The sequence below is a fragment of the Hypanus sabinus genome, chromosome 12 (genome assembly GCF_030144855.1).
Source record: "Hypanus sabinus isolate sHypSab1 chromosome 12, sHypSab1.hap1, whole genome shotgun sequence".
In the NCBI taxonomy this organism is placed as follows: domain Eukaryota; kingdom Metazoa; phylum Chordata; class Chondrichthyes; order Myliobatiformes; family Dasyatidae; genus Hypanus; species Hypanus sabinus.
Window position 1 is genome coordinate 67782773 of NC_082717.1, and position 20425 is coordinate 67803197.

Genomic DNA, 20425 nt, shown 5'->3' on the forward strand with positions numbered 1-20425 from the left:
TTCCTTTTGCTTGGTTTTTCTTTGCACTCTTTTCTATAAGTGTAGACCTCAGATAAATACTTTGTGGAGATTTGTGATATATATGATTATATGATATATATGTACAATGTCTGAAATACATCTTATGGAAATGTTTGATGATGAACTTCAATAAAAAAATAAATTACAAAAAAAAAAGAACAGTCGTCGAATATGTTGGGACTCCTTGTGCTGCAGTTGATATGTTGATAATAATTGGGCATTGATTTCTTTAAATGAGCCTGACTGAAGTCCCCAACAATGATTTGAAAGGCATTGTGATAGGCTGCTTCTTGTTTGCTCATCATGGCACTCAATGCCTTGAGTGCCTGCATTACAATGGCCTTTGGCGGTATGAGCATAAACTGCAATCAGGATCATGGAGGAGAACTCTCTTGGTGAATAGAATGGTCGGCACTTCATCATTATATGTTCCAGATTGGGGATACAAGAGTGTGACAAAACCACTGCATCCGAACACCACAAGGAACACAAACCCCTACCTTTTGCCTTCTCCGAGTCAGCAGTCCAGTCCATCTGGAGAAATGAGAAGCCCTCAGGTCTTTTATCATCATATCTGTTATGTCTAAGGTCAGCCATGTCTCCGTGAAACACAAAAAGCAGCAATCCCTCATTTCCCTCCAATCTTGCCCTTAGGTCTCAGTTTTGTTCTCCAATGACCGTATGTTTGCTAACAAGACTCTGGGAAGAGGAAGTTACATTCCACAACATTTTAGTGTGGCTTGGAGTCCACCCCACCTCCTTTTCTTCCGTCTATGATGATGTACTTTTGTCCACTTAAATGTGCTGTACCTACATTCCTTACCACTGCTAGCTAATATTAGGCAGCAACAATTTATCCGGTGAATTTAATGCGACAAAATATTACAAAATTCTGCCCTGGAGCAATCATCAAACAAAATTTGACACCAAGCCACACACAATATATCAAGACATTCAAAAGAATTCTTGGTAAAATAAGTGTAAATTTTTGAGGAGAAAGAGACATACAAACAGAAGAGTTTTGGGGAGAATTCCAGAACTAATGTCTTCAGTAATAAATTGCTTACCACGATCAAGAGGTATACAAGTGAACAAACTGGAGGACCACAGAGAATTTGGAAGGTTCCAGGCAGCTAACAAAGAAAGGCAGAGTTGAACAACATTTGTTGGCTCTTACTATTGCTCAATCAATTCCTGCCTAGGATATAAAATCTTACCCACAACATGTATGCACCAAAAAAAAAAAAATCAGATCCATCACTGTTTAAACACAATAAGTACTTCTCCTAAAGCATGGGCAAATTCTTTGTCCTTCAGATTGAGGAATTTGACAATATTTTCCTTGTAAATTTTCCACTGAGAAGACAAGTCACTTTGTCAACATGTTGCTACATACCTCTGTAATTGACTGCTTTTTTTGCCTCTTGAACTGCATTGGGAACCAGTTGGTAATGTTTTCAGCTGCTGGGCGAGGAGAAAATGTGTCCATGTATTGGAGCATTGCAAGTGCTGGCAAGTAGCAATGTTGCAATGTACTGGTGAGTCACGGCTCTGGAAGTTAAAATAAGCTGTGCATCCAAGGCTGAATTTATAAACACCAAATGGCCTGGACTGAGAAAACACAAAATCAAAATAAAGCTTTCTGCATGCTTGGAAATAAAAGAAGTTAATCACAATGTTGTTATAAATTTTCATTGCATAACTAACTCAAATATAATGCCAAGAGTAAGTATATATTACTGGTTATAGATGGGTCATATTCTGCAAGGAAGTTGGTGACCAGTGGTGTGACTTAGGGATCTGTTCTGAGACCCCCACTCTTCATGATTTTTATAAATGACCTGGATGAGGAAGTAGAAGGATGGGTTAGTAGGTTTGCTGATGACACAAAGGTTGAGTGTGTTGTGGATAGTTTGGAGGGCTGTCAGAGGCTAGAGCGGGACATTGATAGGATGCAAAACTGGGCTGAGAAGTGGCAGATGGAGTTCAACACAGGTAAGTGTGAAGTGGTTCATTTTGGTGGGTCAAATATGATGGCAAAATATAGTACTAATGGTAAGACTCTTGGCAGTGTGGAGGATCTTGGGGTCCAAGTCCATAGGACACTCAAAGCTGCTGTGCAGGTTGACTCTGTGTTTAAGAAGACATACAGAGCATTGGCCTTCATCAATCGGAGGATTGAGTTTCGGAGCTGAGAAGTTATGTTGCAGCTATATAGGACCCTGGTCAGACCACACTTGGATTACTGCGCTCAGTTCGTTAATCGATTCCAGCCTGATATAGTTTTTGTCCAAGAGATGCATATCAGGACGGGAGATCAAAATAGATTTTTTGGATTGTGGCAGGGTTTGCAATTTCACTCCACTTCTCAAAGTAAAACTAAAGGAGTGTCTATTTTTATTAAATCCATTCTTTTATTCCCTCAAGAGGATTTTAAGTCAGATTTTAATGGTAGATTTTTTAATTGTTAAAGGAGTAATTTGTAACAGAAAAGTTGTTTTAGTCAATTTGTATGGTCCTAATGTAAATGATCCTTTTTTTAAAAAAAATGTATTTGGTTTACTGCCTGATTTAAATGAATATATGTTGATAAAGGGCAGGGATTTTAACTGTTGTTTAAATTCCTTGATTGATAAGAGCTCAACCAACCAGCGACTTCCAAATCGCTCTGCATCACTTATTAATTCCTTTTTGACCAATTTTGGATTGATTGAACTATGGAGATATTTACACCCTGATGACAGGGAACAGTCTATTTTTTCCACATATTTATAGAAAACATTCAAAGATCGATTATATTATAGTCGACCCTCGCTTCTTGCCTAGTGTTAAGAATTGTGAATATGAAGCTATTGCTTGATCTGATCATATGCCTTTGAGTTTGTCTTTCGAATTCGATGCTGTCGTCCTTGCCCACCCGCCATGGCACCTATCTCAGACATTATTGCAGAATTCTGACTTTGTTAGCTTCATTGAAACCCAGATTAAAGAATTTTTTCTTTTTAATGATATAGGGGGTACGTCTAAATTAATCATATGGGATACATTTAAAGCATTTTTACATGGTCAGATCATTTCTTATTCAGCTAAGCTTAAAAAACAGACTAAAGTAGAATTAGATAAGATTTCAAAACAAATTAAAGACTTAAATAATATTTATGCGATTTCCCCTAATATTGATTTATTTAAACAAAGGTTGGAACTTCAATCACAATATTATTTATTATTAACTCATCCTATTGAAGGCTACTTGCTTAAGCTAAAAAGTCAATTTTATATGTTTGAAGATAAAAATAACAAACTGCTTGCTTCTCAGTTAAAAACGGCCAGAACCAAAAGGCAAATTTTGAAAATCCATAGGAAAGATGGTGCCCTGGCTTGGGAATATGAAGAGATTAATAAGATTTCTCAAGATTTTTTTACTGAACTTTATAAATCTCAATTTCCAGTAGATTCTTCTAAAATGAGTGCTTTTTTACGAAAGATTGCTTTCCTCAAATTTCTGTTGATGATCAAAAAACTCTTGATGCCCAAATTACTGAAGCCGAAATTCATAAAGCTATTTTTTCAATGCAATCCAGTAAGGTTCCTGGATGTGATGGCTACACTGAAGAATTTTTATAAAAAAATTGGAAAATTGCTTTCTCTGTATATGTTGGAAATGTTTAAGGACACTTTTGTGAAAGGTGACTTACCCTCTACTTTTTATGCATCTTCTATTTCTTTAATTCTTAAAAAGGATAAAGATCCTACTAATTGTGCCTCATACAGACCTATTTCATTATGGAATGTTGATGCTAAGAACCTGTCAAAGATAATGGCCAATCAGTTGGAAAATATTTTGGGTAAAATTATTTTTAAAGATCAAACAGGCTTTATAAAGGGTCATTATTCCTTTTCAAATGTTCAGAGATTATTTAACATTATATACTTTTCTTCTTTTAAAACTCCACAATGCATTGTCTCTTTGGATGCTGAAAAAGCATTCGATAATGTCAAATGGAAATATTTCTTTAACGTTTTAGAGAAATTTGTTTTTGGTGTTAATTTTAATAATTGGATTAGAATGATTTATAAAACTCCTATTGCTACTGTTATTACTAATAACTGTAGATCCCCTTTTCCAGCTTTCATGGGGGACAAGACAAGGTTGTCCGTTAAGTCCTTTGTTATTTAACTTAATATTAGAACTCCTTGCTATTGCCCTTTGTGAAGCTAAAGATACTCAAGGGGTTCTTGGGAATGAGACCATTCATAAGATTTTTCTTTACGCTGACGATTTACTGGTTTATATATCGAATCCCGAGGAATCTATCCTTGCCTTGCTAAAATTATTTAATGAATTTGGAGATTTTTCAGGATATAATATTAATTTTAATAAAAGTGAACTGTTTCCTTCAAATGAATCTGTTTCTATAAACGATAATACTCCTTTCAAACTTACGGATTCCTTTAGATAGCTAGGCATTATAATCACTACAAAATATAAGGATCTTTATAGAGCTAATTTTGTACCCTTGATAGATTCTATGAAGTATTTATTTAGTAGATGGAACCCACTTACACTTTCACTTGCTGGCCACATTCATATAGTCAAAATGATGATTTTACCAATGTTTTTATATTTATTTCAGAATATCCCTGTTTTTTTGACTAAGAAGTTTTTTGACTGAATTGATTCTATTAACTCATCTTTTATTTGGAATGATAAAAGACCAAGAATTAGTAAATGTCACTTACAAAAATTGAAAAAGGATGGATGTTTTGCTTTGTCTCATTTAAGAATGTATTACTGGGCTGTTAATGTGCAATATATGCCCTTTTGGTTACACTGGGTTGATAAGAACGAGCGGACAATTTGGTTAGATTTGGAATTGAAAGCTGTGAAAAAGTTTTATTTAACCTTGTTATTGGGAGCTGCTTTACCTATACAATTAGATAAAGTTGCTCATTTAAATTTCTACCTTGTGATTAAGTATTCTTTACAAATTTGGCTCCAGTTCCGTAGTATTTTTAATCTTAAAAATATTTAAACTTTGTAGTTTAAAGTATCAAAATTATTTTTAAGCCTTCTTTGAGTGGTCCAACTTTTTTACTTTGGAAAAATAAAGGTATTGATTTTTTTTTGGATCTATTTAAAGAAGATAGACTGATGTCTTTTGAACAATTAGTTGATAAATATTCTCTTTCATACTCACACTTTTTACAATACCTTCAAGTTAGATACTTCTTACAAAACTATTTAAGTAATTTTCCTTATATATTGCATGCCGACCTGTTAGATACTATTACGAGTATGAACCCTTTGATGAAGGGTTCCATTGGAAGAATTCATAATTTACTATCACAATGGGATAAGCGTCCTTTATTTAAGATTAAACAAGATTGGGAAAAGGAACTTAATTTTACTTTTATGACCTAGGACTGGACATGGATTCTGAAGTCGGTTAACTTTTCTTCGATTTGTGCTAGTCATTCACTGATTCAATTTAAAATTGTACATCGGTACTATTTGATGAAGGAGAGATAGTTTAAAATCTTTCCTAATGTTGATAGTTGTTGTGATAGATGTAAAACTGGGACAGCAACACTGAAACACATGTTTTGGTCTTATTCTATACTGGAACAGTTTTGGAAGTCAGTTTTTTCTACAATTTCTAAAGCACTTAAAATTAATTTACAACCTAACAAATTAACTGTGCTTTTTGGAATAATTCCTCAAAATATCCGTGGTATTTCTTTGTCTTATCAACATGTTATTGTGTTTGTTACATTGATAGCTAGGAGAGCCATTCTTTTGAAGTGGAAGGATACATCAACTCCCACTCTATCACAATGGTTCTCTCAAGTGATGTTATGTCTTAGTTTGGTGAAAATTAGAAGGCAAACCTTTGAACCTATGTTTGTTTTTGAGAAAAGATGGGGTTCATTTGCTCGTTACTACCATTTGAGTAAATTGATAGATTTCCTCCATGATCTAATTGTAAATTTTGGTATATTTTTTGTTGCTGGCAGTTTGATGTTTATCTTTAGAAGCTTTTTGTATGACACATGACTCCGGGGTTAAACACCTAATGGGTTTTTTTTCCTTTTCTTTTTTTTTGTGTCACTGTATTTTTCAATCTTTAAAACATTATTTTTTTTTCCTTTGAGACATTGTAAGTGTACCTACTTTGATGTATTCTTGTTATTTTGGATAATAATAATAAAAAGATTTGAAAAGAAAAGAGGGATCTTGGGGTTCGAGTCCATAGGACGCTCAAAGCAGCTTAAGAAAACACATGGTGCACTGGCCTTCATCAATCATGGAATTGAATTTAGGAGCAGAGAGGTAATGTTGCAGCTATATAGGACTCTGATCAGACCCCACTTGGAGTACTGTGCTCAGTTCTGGTCGCCTCACTGTCGGAAGGATGTGGAAACCATAGAAAGGGTGCAGAGGAGATTTACAAGGATGTTGCCTGGATTAGGGAGCATGCCTTATGAAAACAGGTTGAGTGAACTTGGCCTTTTCTTCTTGGAGCAATGGAGGATGAGAGGTGACCTGAGAGAGGTGTATAAGATGATGAGAGGCATTGATCATGTGGATAGTCAGAGGCTTTTTCCCAGGGCTAATGGCTGCCACAAGAGGGCACAGGTTTAAGGTGTTGAGGAGTAGGTACAGAGATGTCGGGGTAAGTTTTTTTACGCAGAGAGTGGTGAATGCATGGAACGGTGGTGGAGGTGGATACGATAGGGTCTTTTAAGACACATTTGGATAGGTACATGGAGCTTAGAAAAATAGAGGGCTATGGGTAACCCTAGTAATTTCTAAGATAGGGACATGTTCAGCTCAACTTTGTGGGCCAAAGGGCCTATATTGTGCTGTAGGTTTTCTATGTTTCTATATATTTGTACAGAATCCTTCACAATATTAAAGATATTCCAAAGAATCTAAAAGCCCCTGAATTTTAACACAATAATTATTACCCTTCTTTATATTAGATAGCAGTTATAAATCAATGGACTTGCATACTTACATAAACTTGGAGAGAGGAGTTATTTAACTGTGACTGCTGGGTAATTTCAATTCAAGAAATCAGCTTAATTTGGTGTATTAGAAATTAGTAATAGCATTGGCCACCATGAAACTACCAGCTTAAAATGCCCACCCGCTTTGCTGATACACTTTGCAGGATGAAATTTGCTCAAGCTTAACAAGCAACACAAAAGAGGGCAATAGGGATGGACAATAACAATTGGCCTTGCAGTAACTACTGGACTCACTTAAAGATGGAGTCCAGAAAAAGGCAATGGATTCTTCAATACAATTGAATTGAAAAGAAAGGTGCATTGCTTACTTCCAATCAAAGAACCAAAAAAAATGCAATGGTACTTCTTATTCATTTAAAATTGGAGAAGGGACCTCAGTTTACCATCAAATCAAAACCTCCATCAGTCCAGCACACACATTACAACAGATAAGTACTCTGTTAGAGAAGAAATTCCAATCAGTGACCAAGAAATAATGGTGCTACTTTCAAGTCAATGGTTAAATATAACTAGGAAACGCTTTTAGGATGGAAAGGTATTGAAAGCTGCAAGTGGACAAATTTTCAGTGTTCAGTGACTAAGGAAAGAACAATGCTATTGATTCCTAAATATTAAATGCAGGTGCTACAAACCGAAATAAAAAATATTCTCATAACCAAAACTTACTTCACATTTCACATAAAGCAGTCCTCAAACATTAGCACATCCATCAGAAAGTTACCTCTGCATAAGGCTATCCACTATAATGACCCTGTACTTAGGCTGGAAACAATTAGTTCAGCTGTCGTTTGATATTTACTAGATATACAGTATCATCCTTTGACAGATATGGTTTTAAAAAGTTCCTTTCACTTTAAGATAGAGTCCAGAAAGATGCAATAGAGACTTCCAAGGTACCCTTCTGATATTTCTAGACTTCAGTTGCAAAACACTACATAGCTAAATAATCTGTTGTTGTTAAATGTTCTCTGAAAATGGTCAGCATGAAGGAACATTGTGAAGTTGTTGTGGGCCAGTTACCTTTGCCCAAAAAAATCTCTTAAATCAATTTTTTGATAAGTCATAGAAGATTAATCAACATTTTGTGAGAAATAATAGAACAATACCTTCTTCTTGTTCTGCCTCTCAGGACTGGCATTACATTAAATGACTTTTCAATACAAGCTGTTGTCAGTTTGAGAAGGTGGGTCAATAGTTTAGCACTGGAATACTGATGTTTTCAGATTACTGTCTCAAGTCTGAATTGAAAAGCAGGAGCAGAAAGATTATACAAGAGCTTAGAAGATTATGAGGATATGAGCAGCATATTGAGTAATAGAAAAGTACAAGTTTTCAAGAGAAGTACAAATTTATAAGATAGCAATGAGTCAACCTCACCCCAGCTCCTCAAAGTACAATATAAGGAAGAATAAATGGCCAACAATTCAAAGAGAAGAAGGTTGAAATTTAGAAACCAAGCCACCACAAGCTAAGCAGCTACATAAGCTTACTCTAAATCAATTCAGAGAAACAATTATTTTAACTGGTATTTGAAAAGGACAGTTGGTTCAACTAATCATTGTTGTTATCAGTGCTGCAAATAAACCTTCTACAGCACTTCAAACCTACCCTTTCTGCACACCTTTCAAATCATGTTTTACTTGGTTGCTAAACAAATCTGCCCTTAGGAATGTATCCATGGGTTTTGTGTCAACTGCTCTTGATGGTAGGGCATTCTAGTCTCTGGATCAAAAATGTCTTCCTTGATTTATTGATTGTGCCATTTTTTAAAATTTATGACCATGACAGGTCAAGGTCCTGGTCAAGGCTAGAGAAGAAACAGCTCTCCAGCAGATGAGTCAGCACACTGCCAAGTCTGTACCATTGCTTACGAGGAAGAACGTAGCTTGTCTATAGCACAAGGACATTACTTAAGGTGAGGTTGGTGGTACTGAAGAAAGAGAATTACATTAATAAAGCACCTTGTATGATCTCAGGAAACATTTTACAGCTGAGGACTTTTTTTGAAATATGAAATAAAAACATGATGTTGGAAATACTCAGCAGTTTGGACAGCATTTCTGAAGAAAGAAAGTGCTGATGTTACAAGTCTGGTTTTTTTTTGCTTTACTACTGTTGTCTCACCTATTGAGTATTTTGATCACCTCTGTTCTGACATTAGATTTCCAGACTCTGTAGTATTGGTTTTCCTTTCTTTAGTCTGGTTGTAAATGTGGGAAATGAGACAGCCTGTTTGCACACAGGAAGCTCTTGTAGAAAGCCACATGATAATAATCAACTTTTCCTAATTCAACCGACACCAATGTTGCTTGTTAAATCAGTACTTATTGCCCATTTTTAATTAGTTTGGTTATTTGAGAGTTTAGATTATAGTAAATCACACTGGTGCGTTTGGAGGTTGGATTGACCCAGGCCAGCAGATTAAGGATAGAAGATTTCTTTCCTATAAATTGTGAATTAGAAGGGCATCTAGGACAATCCAAGGAGGAAATGGCAAGAAGTGCAGATATTTGCACTTTGTTCCAGATTTACTGTATAATCATGGTGGGATTTAATACAAAGGTGTTAGAACACTTGTCATCTAGCCAATTGAGTAATACGGAGAGCACATGAGTGAGAATGAGAACAAGAGTACGGGCACAAAAGCAAGAGTAAGAGATCAAGACAATAGAAACAGGCTGTTTGGCTCGCAGAATCTGTGCCAACTTTATGCCTATTTTACATGAACCCATTTTGTCATGTTCTCTCTTTAAATCCATTCCCCCAATCTATGCAGTAGGGGCAATGTACAGGGTCCAATTAACTTACCAATTCACACTGTTTGGAGTGTGGGACAAAACTAGAAAGGCCAGAGGGAACCCACTGGGTCTCAGGAAGATTTCCACACAGACGTCACCAGAGGCCAGGATTCAACCCTTCACTAGAGCCATTTAGTTGCATCTCTGTTAACTGTGTCACTATTTCACCCCACAGTGGATATTAACCTTCTGTACAGTCTCTTGGTCGCATCTCTGGAATGAGGTCATATCCTCTTCCTAATTTATTTACTTTTTCCACTTATTATTTGTAAGATTAATGATGAATCCTTTACAACTTGGCTCAGTTGTTAGAACTCTCATCTAACCCATTTGGTTGTGAATCTTCATTCCTTTGATGCTGCCTGACCTGTTGAATCTTCTGCATTTTCTATTTTTATTTCATATTTTCAGCAATTCCTCCACTTTGAAGGGCTTTGGGAAGCCCGAAGGATGCAAACGTGAAAGCAGAATATTTTACTTGCTCAATGAACATCACAATATTACTGCTCTGTGCTTTTCTCCAAAGTAATGGCCCAGGATTTGTTGCTAGAGTTGTGCTGTCTAATGTTTGCTCCTCAGCTACCTAATAACCACCCTGGAAATGACCTGTTGAGATGCATTGACCTAGGCAATGTGAATCAGAAGACCAAGACCTGCTGAGTTTGGGCAGTTGGGTGAAGGTTCTTCTGAGGTTTGTTGGAAGAACCTAGGTTAGGGTCAAGTTTTTGTACAGTGTACAGTGTACAGTGCCCATGGGAGGAGCTGCTGAGGAAACAGATAGAACCAAGATCATTGGGGGGGGGGTGTCTGGGGAACATATGGTAGCTGGTGTTCAACAACCAAAAGAACAAAAAGACAGACAACAAAGCCCACACCTGTCTGGTGTGGGTACCCTGGTGAACACCTCCATGCCAAATCTGTCCCAGTGTCCATTGACAAGTATTTGTGCAGCACAGGTAATTAATTCAATAAGTTGTTAAAGTCAAAATAAATCTCACTCATAGGAATGCCAGAAGTATATTTTGGTAACTGACCAAGCCAGATCTCCAGGCACATCTCTAATTTTCAGATGCATTGAAGATATGGACAAACCTTTAACATTAAAATCATAATTAAACTTTAAAATGAAGACAAACACTTTTAGACAACTTGAAACAAATGGTTTTAATTGTTCCAAGTTAACTCTATGTGTTTGCCCTCCATTTCAATAAATTCAAAAGATTAAATTACCTAATACTTCCTTAGCAGATATTCCTCCCGGTTGAGATAAATAGAATCCATCGTAAGTGCTGGGTACTAACTCCCCAGAACCCTGACACCACCTCACCTGCTACAACATCAGTCTGCAATTCCAACCACTGATCTCATTTCCCACTATTCATTCCCTTCACCCTATGACCATTTGAATGTTTATGTCATTCAGCTAACATGGTCAAATACTGAAGTAAATTCTTATCTGCCATAGCCAAAGCAGAATCAAAATACATCTATCAGAGCTGTGCCCTTGCCTTGAGAAGCACATTGGAAGAATGCAAAGAACACGCAACAAAGTTCTGGAAATCTGTTACTGGCGCAATAACGTACCCAGTTGCATTTAGCACTTGGGGTCAGATTAAGCACAGGAGTGTTGCACCTTGTGGCAACAGTTCTGTAGGTTTCCCAAGTGTGAAGTGCCTTCACACATGGGTTTGTGTACAATGCCACCTACCTGCATTACTTGTGGATCAGAAGTTCTTCTTTGGTTGCCAGTATTGAACCAGTGCAATAGAGCCAACTACTCCCTGTGCTCGTAACCCTCCCCTCCCAGTAATTCATTCACACTAATGTTAAAAGTAGAATGCAGTGTATTGCAGATCAAAGAGAAGATGCCACCATTCGTAGAAAAAGGCCCTTTCCTTACATTTGGTTTTTGATTTAGTTTGCTTTGCATACCTGCAAATGTATAATAAAAACCCATACGAAATGTTTTTGATTACCCCATTTCATAGTTAATCCTGCCCTATCCCATTGAGTGCTTGTATTTCTCAGCCTGTGTGATGATGTATTAAACTGACTCGTCCTCTGCCAAACATGATGGGAGCAGTGCAGAACATCAACTAAAACTTATCCAAAGCCAGGCCCTTACTTCATGGAGGAATGTCAGTTCTGGCAAAAAGCTTAGTGAAGCAATTGATGGCACTCAAAGCATCCATAATAAAGGATGTTAGCTGGAGATTTTACATAGACAGGAGGAGCCATGAGAAATATAGCTGTGCTATATATCTCAATTGATTAATATATTATAATAAAAATGTTCTGTGAAACGAATACAGGGCTTCATACTAGAATGGTTAAAGATTTCAAACCAATCCCAGAGAGCTTTGTATGGATTCTGTATGACACAGAGATTCCCCTTCATTGAAAGCCTCAGGTAAAAGGTCAATGTTGAGACATGGCCAAGGGTAAAGAAGATGGGAGAGACTACAACGCAAATAAAGAAGCAGTTTTCAAGCGATGCCAAACCAGAATTTTCAAAGGTTACCAGACTGCTAGAATGTTTGTTGCAAGAGTCATTGTGACTCCCGTTTGGATTAGTTTTAAAGCCACATATGGAGAGCAAAGATACTTACCTCACTACTGTCTCCAGAAAGCTTTCTGGAACCGGCTGGCAGATCATAATATTAAAGTTTAAAAAGCTTTATACAGATTTTCACTGCTACAATGAGCTTTCTTTACTTATTGCATGAATGTTATATTTGGCAAGGTATTCTTTAAATTCAAATACTTTTTTTCCTCAATGAATTATGCATTGTGATGATGTACGAATTAGTATTATTATACTAATCCAGTTCCATTAAGAGCAATTTTTTTGAGAAAACCATTAAGTATTAGAAAGGAAAATGGCTGAATTATTTAAGTTTCTTGTTATTTTTATATACCGTTTCAATTCAAATGAATAGAATTTCATGTTTTAGAATGCTATTGCATCTTTGAATGAGTAAGGACCTGTGTTTTTTTTGGACAAACTGACTAGGTTAAATCATAATGCAAATTCCATATTCTGTTTAAATTCCTAGCATCACACATCACATCTACACCAGAGTTTGACTTTGTTGCCAACAAAAAAGGTGCCATTTTTGCTCTCCTTCAGAGAGTATATCTTACAGAATGGTAACAGCCGGTAACCACTGGTACAGCCAGCAAGAGATCCATAACGTCACAGAATTGGACAATATAGGGACAGGGCCTCCAACACAATTCATCCATAACAAGGAGTGGAGGGCTCATCACATTTCTATGCATTTGGCCAACATGCCTCTAAACTTCCTCTTTAATGTATCTGTTTGAACATTGCAGTTTAGCCATCTCCACTACCTCCTCTCGTAACTTGTTCCTTATACCACCATCTGTATGGAAAAAAACCTGCCTCTCAGATACCCTCTAACATTAGACCTATGCTCTCTAGTTTTATAAAGTCCCAAAAAGATAGTGATAATCCATCTTACTGACACTGAGTGCAAGGTTGTTGTGACACCATTCAACTGCTTCCCCTCATGATTTTATAGAAACATAGAAAACCTACAGCACAATACAGGCCCTTTGGTCCACAAAGCTGTGCTGAACATGTCCTGACCTTAGAAATTACTAGGCTTACCTATAGCCCTCTATTTTTGTAAGCTCCATGAACCTATCTAAAAGCCCCTTAAAAGACCCTATCACATCTGCCTCCACCACCGTTGCTAGCAGCCCATTCCACGCACTTTCCACTCTTGGAGTAAAAAACTTACCCCTGACATCTCCTCTGTACCTGCTCCCCAGTACCTTAAACCTGTGCCCTCTCGTGCTAGCTATTTCAGCCCTGGGAAAAAGCCTCTGACTATCAACATGATCAATGCCTCTCATCACCTTATACACCTCTATCAGGTCACCTCTCATCCTTCTTCACTCCAAGGAGAAAAGGCTGAGTTCCCTCAACCTGTTCTCATCAGGGATGCTCCCCAATCTAGGCAACATCCTTGTAAATCTCCTCTGCACCCTTTCTATGGCTTCCACATCCTTCCTGTAGTGAACATTATAAGATCAACCCGCAGCCTCTTGTGCTCCAGGGAAAACATTTACCATATCCAGCCTATCCTGCAGCTCAAATGTTCTGTCCTAGCAACGTCCTTTTGAATCTTTTCTGCACCCTCCCTATTTTAATCACATCAAGGTTTCAAAGTTATTCAGCATACAGTATACAGTGCATTTACGTGTATTAGGAATTTGCTGTGATGTGTTGGTCAGGGCATGACATACAACAGAAGCAACAATTTCAACAATTATAACAAATAAAAAATTATATAAGCAAAATAAAGGTGGAGATTAAAAGACAGATATGGAATAAAATGTACATAAATATATAAATACCAGCACGTATTTACAATGTAAACAGAACTATAAAAAGTAGTTTAAGGTGTCCACCGTGCAGAGTAGTTGCGGGCTAACTGGAATGGTTGATCAGCTGGTTGAGTGTTGTCACAACATCAACCTTGCACTTAACATCAGTAAGACCAAGGAATTAATTGTGGACTTCAGGAAGGGGAAGTTGAGGGAACTCACGCCAGTCCTCATTGAGGGATCACCAGTGGAAAGGGTGAGCAGTTTCAAGTTACTTCATATCGATACCTCTGAAGATCTATACTTGGCACAGCATATCGAAGCAGCTACAAAGGAGGCACAATAGCTGCTAAATTTCATTAGGAACTTGAGGAGACTTGGTATGTTATCAAAGAACCTTGCAAATTTCTACACAAGCATTGAGAACATCTTCAAAAGCCAGCATCCGCCATCAAGGAGCCCCATCACTCAGGAGGTGCCTTCCTCCCATTGCTCCCAAGAAAGCACATGATAAAGTTAATGGTCACAATTAATCTTTGTTGTATAACATCCCAGCAAATAAAATGGATGTGTTGTTAGTGTAGAAGAGGTACTGCTGTCTCAGATTCCCTGTAATTCTGACTGGCAGTGCTGTCTGTGTGGAATTTCCACATTCTCCCTGTACTGCACAGGTTACCCAAATGCTCCAGTTCCCTTGTGTAGGTGGATGGTAGTCAAATTGGGAGAGGTTCATGGGCATGTGAGAGAGAACTGGTTAATCAAGGGAATGGAACTAATGGCAATGGTATGAGAGCCAGCATAAATTTGGTGGGAAAAGGCCTCTCCCTCGGCTGTAAGGAAATACAAAATCAAAATTAGATTTAGTATCAAAGACACATGTTTTTGTTGTTGTTTTGTAGCAGCAGTACATTACGATACATAATAAAGTATAAATTATAATTGGAGATATTTTTAAGTTAAATAAATAAAATATGGGAAACTATATTTTTATCTAATGTACATTTTGGAATATATTCATCCTTTCAATAGTTAGAATGTTGGTACTGTTCTTCGCTGAGTCATAAGCTATTTAGACATGGAAATACGTTCTGTTCATTAATCATTGCTGCATTTGAATCTGAATCTGAATCTGATTTAAACCCTGGAACACCTCCCCTTACTGGACCCTTCCTATGCTATCCTTTGAGATATCCTTTGACTGGGGGGTGTGTGTGTGTGTGGTGAGGATTTCAGGTATGTTCAAACAGAAGGATCAGTTGTATTTTTATTGAGGTTACTCTTCGTGACTCTATATTTTCCTCCTTTCAAGTTGGCTTCAGGCGATTGGCTGTTTGCACCGACGTGCGACATTTCCTCCAACAAGAAGGAAGAATGCCAAGTGAGGCTTTTGGAGACACCATTTGCTGCAGCAAGGGAGATGGAAATTCCTGTCACAGAAAACAAAGGGAGCAAAAACAGGAAACGTAGGAAAAAGCATCGAGGAGGATGCTTTTATAACTACTTTTAAAAGTTTCACCAAAGAAATGGGGCTGCTTTTTCTACAACAGACCTCAGCTAAATATTAATGTGAGATTTTTTTAAATATATAATTATCAGATCAATGAGATGTAGGTAGATAGTTTCTGAAAATATGATTTTTCCAGTTTTATATTATGTCAGCAGTTTCTATCTAGTTCAGTTATATTGCATGCATGCTTCTGTAATCTGAACAGTGTTTAATTCAATTTCACAGATTACACTGACACTGAATAGATTATCACAGGCATATTCCAGGCTACAATTATTCGATCATATTAATCAATTGCAAAATCACAGTCATTCAGGCTTCAATTGCAATGGGGATAAACGTGCAATAAGATAGCAAATGCATATTGACTCCAGTTCTGAAATTTGTCTTCTGTCATTTCAGTGGAACCGGATTTCAATATTAAAGTTCGACCTGCTTACATTAATTCATTGTACATTCAGTTAATCAAGCACGGGACAAACTTTGCCACCTCACAGTATTTAATTCCCCTAAAAGTTATAATTAATAGTCCTGCTACCACTGTAAGGATGACTGCCTCAAGTTTCTTTTCTTTTGATCTTTTATCAGGAAACTCTAAAGCTGAAGATCTGTACAAATTAACTGTATGAATAAAGAGCTGACGATGGCCATTTGCTCTCTCACACATGCCACTATAAGGTCATGACTTACTTCTATTTCTTAGCCATTTCTCTGATCTTCTGTTAATTAAATTAGTGCTAAGAAATCCATTGATCTAGATTACACATACACTATGCATTCACAGCCCACTGAAAATAAAATTTCAGTGATCAACTGAAAATCTCAAAAAAATGCAGCTTCATTATTCACCGACATCGATTGATCTTCAGGTAGGTTGAAGGGTTGGCACAACATTGTGGGCTGAAGGGCCTCTATTATGCTATACTATTCTATGTTCTGTCTAAAATTTTAAGCATTTGAAATGATTGGTCTGGAAAAGTCTCCATGATTCATACTCCCAAAGGCATGCACATTTCTAAACCTTTGGAATGGGGCTTAAGGCAGGCAGCTACATCGTTTCTGTGATGAGTTTTATTTTTTCCCCCACTAAGTCCATTCCCACTAAAACAATATCAGGACTGTTCACATCATTCTTGCTGGGCGGCTACTATTAGTCTTTGTTGTGAAAGCCAGACAGGTAGGTCAAGCCACCCCAAAAGAAAGTCTGAATTATCTGGGATATGCTTGATATTGAAGGTGCAGTTTTGCAGTACAAATTTCATTTTTGTCAAAGCACAAATCTACAAATGTTGGAAATCCAAGCAACACACATAAAACCCATTTTAATTCCACTTCCCATTCCGACATGTCTGTCTATGCCCTCCTCTACTGTTGCGATGAGGCCACACTCAAGTTGGAGGAACAACACTTTATATTCCGTCTGGGTAGCCTCCAACCTGATGGCATGAACATTGATTTCTCCAATGTCTGGTAATGCCCTCCCTTCATTCTCCATCCCTTTTTCTCTCTCTCTCACCTCTCTCTTTTGCTCCTTCCCCTGTTCCTTTGTTCCATGGCTTTCTGTCCTCTCCTATCAGACTCCCCCTTCTCCAGCCTTGTATCCCTTTCACCAATCAACTTCCCAGTGCTCCTCCCCCTCCCAGTTTCATCTATCACCTTGAGCTTCTCCCTTCCACCCCCCCACCTTTTAACTCTCTTCTTCATCTTTCATTCTCCAGTCCTATTGAAGGGTCTCAGCCCGAAATGTCGACTTTACTCTTTTCCATAGACGCTGCCTGGCATAGTTCTTCCAGCATTTTGTTTTTATTTTTTCATTTTTGTCAAATTACTTTTTATGTCTGGCAATAAACACTTGGGCCAAGATCATTTCTGATTTCATTTCCTATAATTTACGATGTGCAGTTTGCAATGGCTTACAAAGAGACAAAGTAAAAGATGATCAGAATTACCTGGTGGAGAAGTTTATTCCCGAGATTGATTGCACACACCTACTGTTTCTCATACATGTGGCTGAGGTGCCCAGCAGGAAAAGTTTTCTTCACAAGCTGCACATCACATCAGCAGAAGTAGGTGAGCTGGTCTGTAATGTGCAATAAGGAACATGGCCTCTTTTGCACAAAACCATAATGAACATAGGAGCAAGGCTTTTATTCACCCAGTTGCCTCTTTCAGAATCTTGGGGTGTAAATCATCTGGTCCAGCAGACTCTGTTGCACAAAGAATTCCCTCCTTCAGGCCTGTTCCCTTCTTTAATTGCTTTAAGAAAGACCCAAGTCCACCTCAGAGTTTAGTGTGTGAGCTCTCCTTGGAGAACGAGCTGCATTGTACAACTTCGGGCCACACTGTCTTATTTCAGTGGTGTTTTCCAGGCTGCTAATTGAGACAATGTGTTCCATCTGGCATTGATCTGTTGCAAGGGATGCTCGAACAGAGTTTACGCAACTAATGCATACACCAATGCAACATAAAACCTTCAGTTGATGTGGAAGAACAAATATTTAAAAACAAGTATTAATGTTAGCCCCAAACTGAAATCCTGAGAAAAACAAAATACCTGGCACAAGATTTTTGTTTGAAATTGTATGAATCAAACCTAATATTCTGCATTATTGACTTGAGTTCTGACATTCCAATGTCCTCTATATAATTTATTATTTCAAGTGTTTTAATAACTTTTATTAGAAAAGTTTACAGATCATGATTTAGAACTCACTGTTTCTACATACTGGTGGGGGAGTGGGCCAGGTTACCATAAGACCATAAGATATCAGAGCACAGTTAGGCCATTTGGCCCATCAAGTCTGCTCTGTTATTTCATCGTGGATGATTCATTTTTCATCTCAGCCCCAGTCTCCTGTCTTCTCCCCATATCCCTACATGCCGTGACCAATCAGGAATCTATCAACCAGTAAAGACTTGGCCTCAACAGCTGACTGTGTCAACAAATTCCACAGATTCACCACTCTCTGGCTAAAGAAGTCCCTCCTCATCACTGTTCTAAAAGGAAGCCCCTCTATTCTGAGGCTGCGTCCTCTGGTTGTAGGCTCTCCCACCATAGGAAACATCCACTCCACATCCACTCTATCGATGCCTTTCAATATTCGATATGTTTCAATTAGCTCACTGCTTATTCTTCTGAATTCCAGTGAATACGGGCCCAGAGACATCAATCATTCTTCATATGACAAGCTGTTCAACACTGGAAACATTTTTGTGAACCTCCTTTGAACCCTCTCCAGTTTCAGCCCATCCTTTCTAAGATAAGGGGCCCAAAACTGCTCACAATACTCCAAGTGAGGCCTCACCGGTGCTTTATAAAGACTCAACATTACACCCTTGCTTTTATATTCTAGTCTTCTTGAAATTAATGCTATCATTGCAATTGCCTTCCTCACCACTGACTCAACCTGCAAATTAATCTTCTGGGAATCCTGCACAAGGACTCCTGTCCTTTTGCTACTCAAAATTTTGAATTTTATTGCCATTTCAAAAATAATCTACACTTTTGCTTCTTCTACCAAAGTGCATAGCCATAAACTTCCTGACACAGTATTCCATTTGCCACTTCTTTGCCCATTCTCCTAACCTATGTAAGACCTTCTGTAACTTCTCTATTTCCTCAAAGCTGCCTGCCCCTCAACATATCTTTGTATTGTCCACAAACTTTGCAACAAAGCCATCGATTCCATCATCCAAGTCATTGATATATAACATAAAAAGAAGAGATCCCAATGCACACCCCTGTGGAACACCACTAGTCACTGGCACCCAACCAGAAAAGGCTCCCTTTATTCCCACACTTTGCCTCCTGCTAATCAGCCAATGCGCAATCCATGCAGGTATATTTCCTGTAATACCATGGACTTGTAGGTTGTTAAACAGTCTCATGTGTGGCACTGTGTCAAAGGTCTTCTGAAATTCCAAGTACACAACATCCACCAACTCATTTGACTCATTTGTCTATCCTGCTTGTTATTTCTTCAAAGAATTCCAACTGCTTTGTCAGGCAGGATTTTCCCTTGAGGAAATCTTACTGACTACGGCTTATTTTATCATGTGTCTCCAACTATTTTGAAACCGCATCCTTAACAATCAACTCCAACATGTTCTCACCTACAGACGTCAGCCTAACTGGCCTATAATTTCCTTTCTTCTGCCTCTCTCCTTTCTTGAAGTGTGGAGTGACATTAGCAATTTTCCAGTCTTTTGGAACCATTCCAGAATCTAATGATTCTTGAAAGATCATTACTAATGCCTCCACATTCTGTTCAGCTACCTCTTTCAGAACCTTGGGGTGTAGACGATCTGGTCCAGGTGACTTTCAAACCTTTCAGCTTCCCAAGAACCTTCTCCCTAATAATGGCAACTGCACACAGTTCTGGCCCCTGACACTCTTGAAATTCCAGCATACTGTTACCATCTTCTAAGGTGAAGACTGAAGCAAAATACTTATTCAGTTCATCTGCCATTTCCTTGTCCCCCATTACTACCTCACCAGCATCCTTCTCTAGTGGTCCAGTATTGAGTAGAATTGACTTTATCACTTACATCCTTCATATACATGAGAAGTAAAAATCTTTACGTTATGCCTTTGTTTAAATGTGCAATATGCAACTTGTAGTAATTTATAATAAATATTATGTACAACAGGATAGTCAATATAACATAGAAATAGAGTTGCCTCAGCATGAATTAATCAGTCTGATGGCCT

The 20425-nt window shown here is 37.8% G+C and overlaps 1 protein-coding gene across 5 annotated transcripts in view; it reads right to left on the minus strand.

Annotated features, from left to right (window-relative positions):
- The window catches only part of LOC132402980 (uncharacterized), a 110857-nt gene that overhangs the window by 60553 nt on the left and 29879 nt on the right, over positions 1-20425 (minus strand). For all 5 annotated transcript variants that reach the window (XR_009515143.1, XR_009515142.1, XM_059986164.1 and 2 more), the window contains exon 2: positions 1418-1632. Coding sequence is in view for 3 of the 5 variants with exons in the window: in XM_059986164.1 (XP_059842147.1) it covers positions 1418-1522 (105 nt within the window). In the remaining 2 variants the exon portion in view is untranslated. The remainder of the gene's footprint in view (positions 1-1417; positions 1633-20425) is intronic.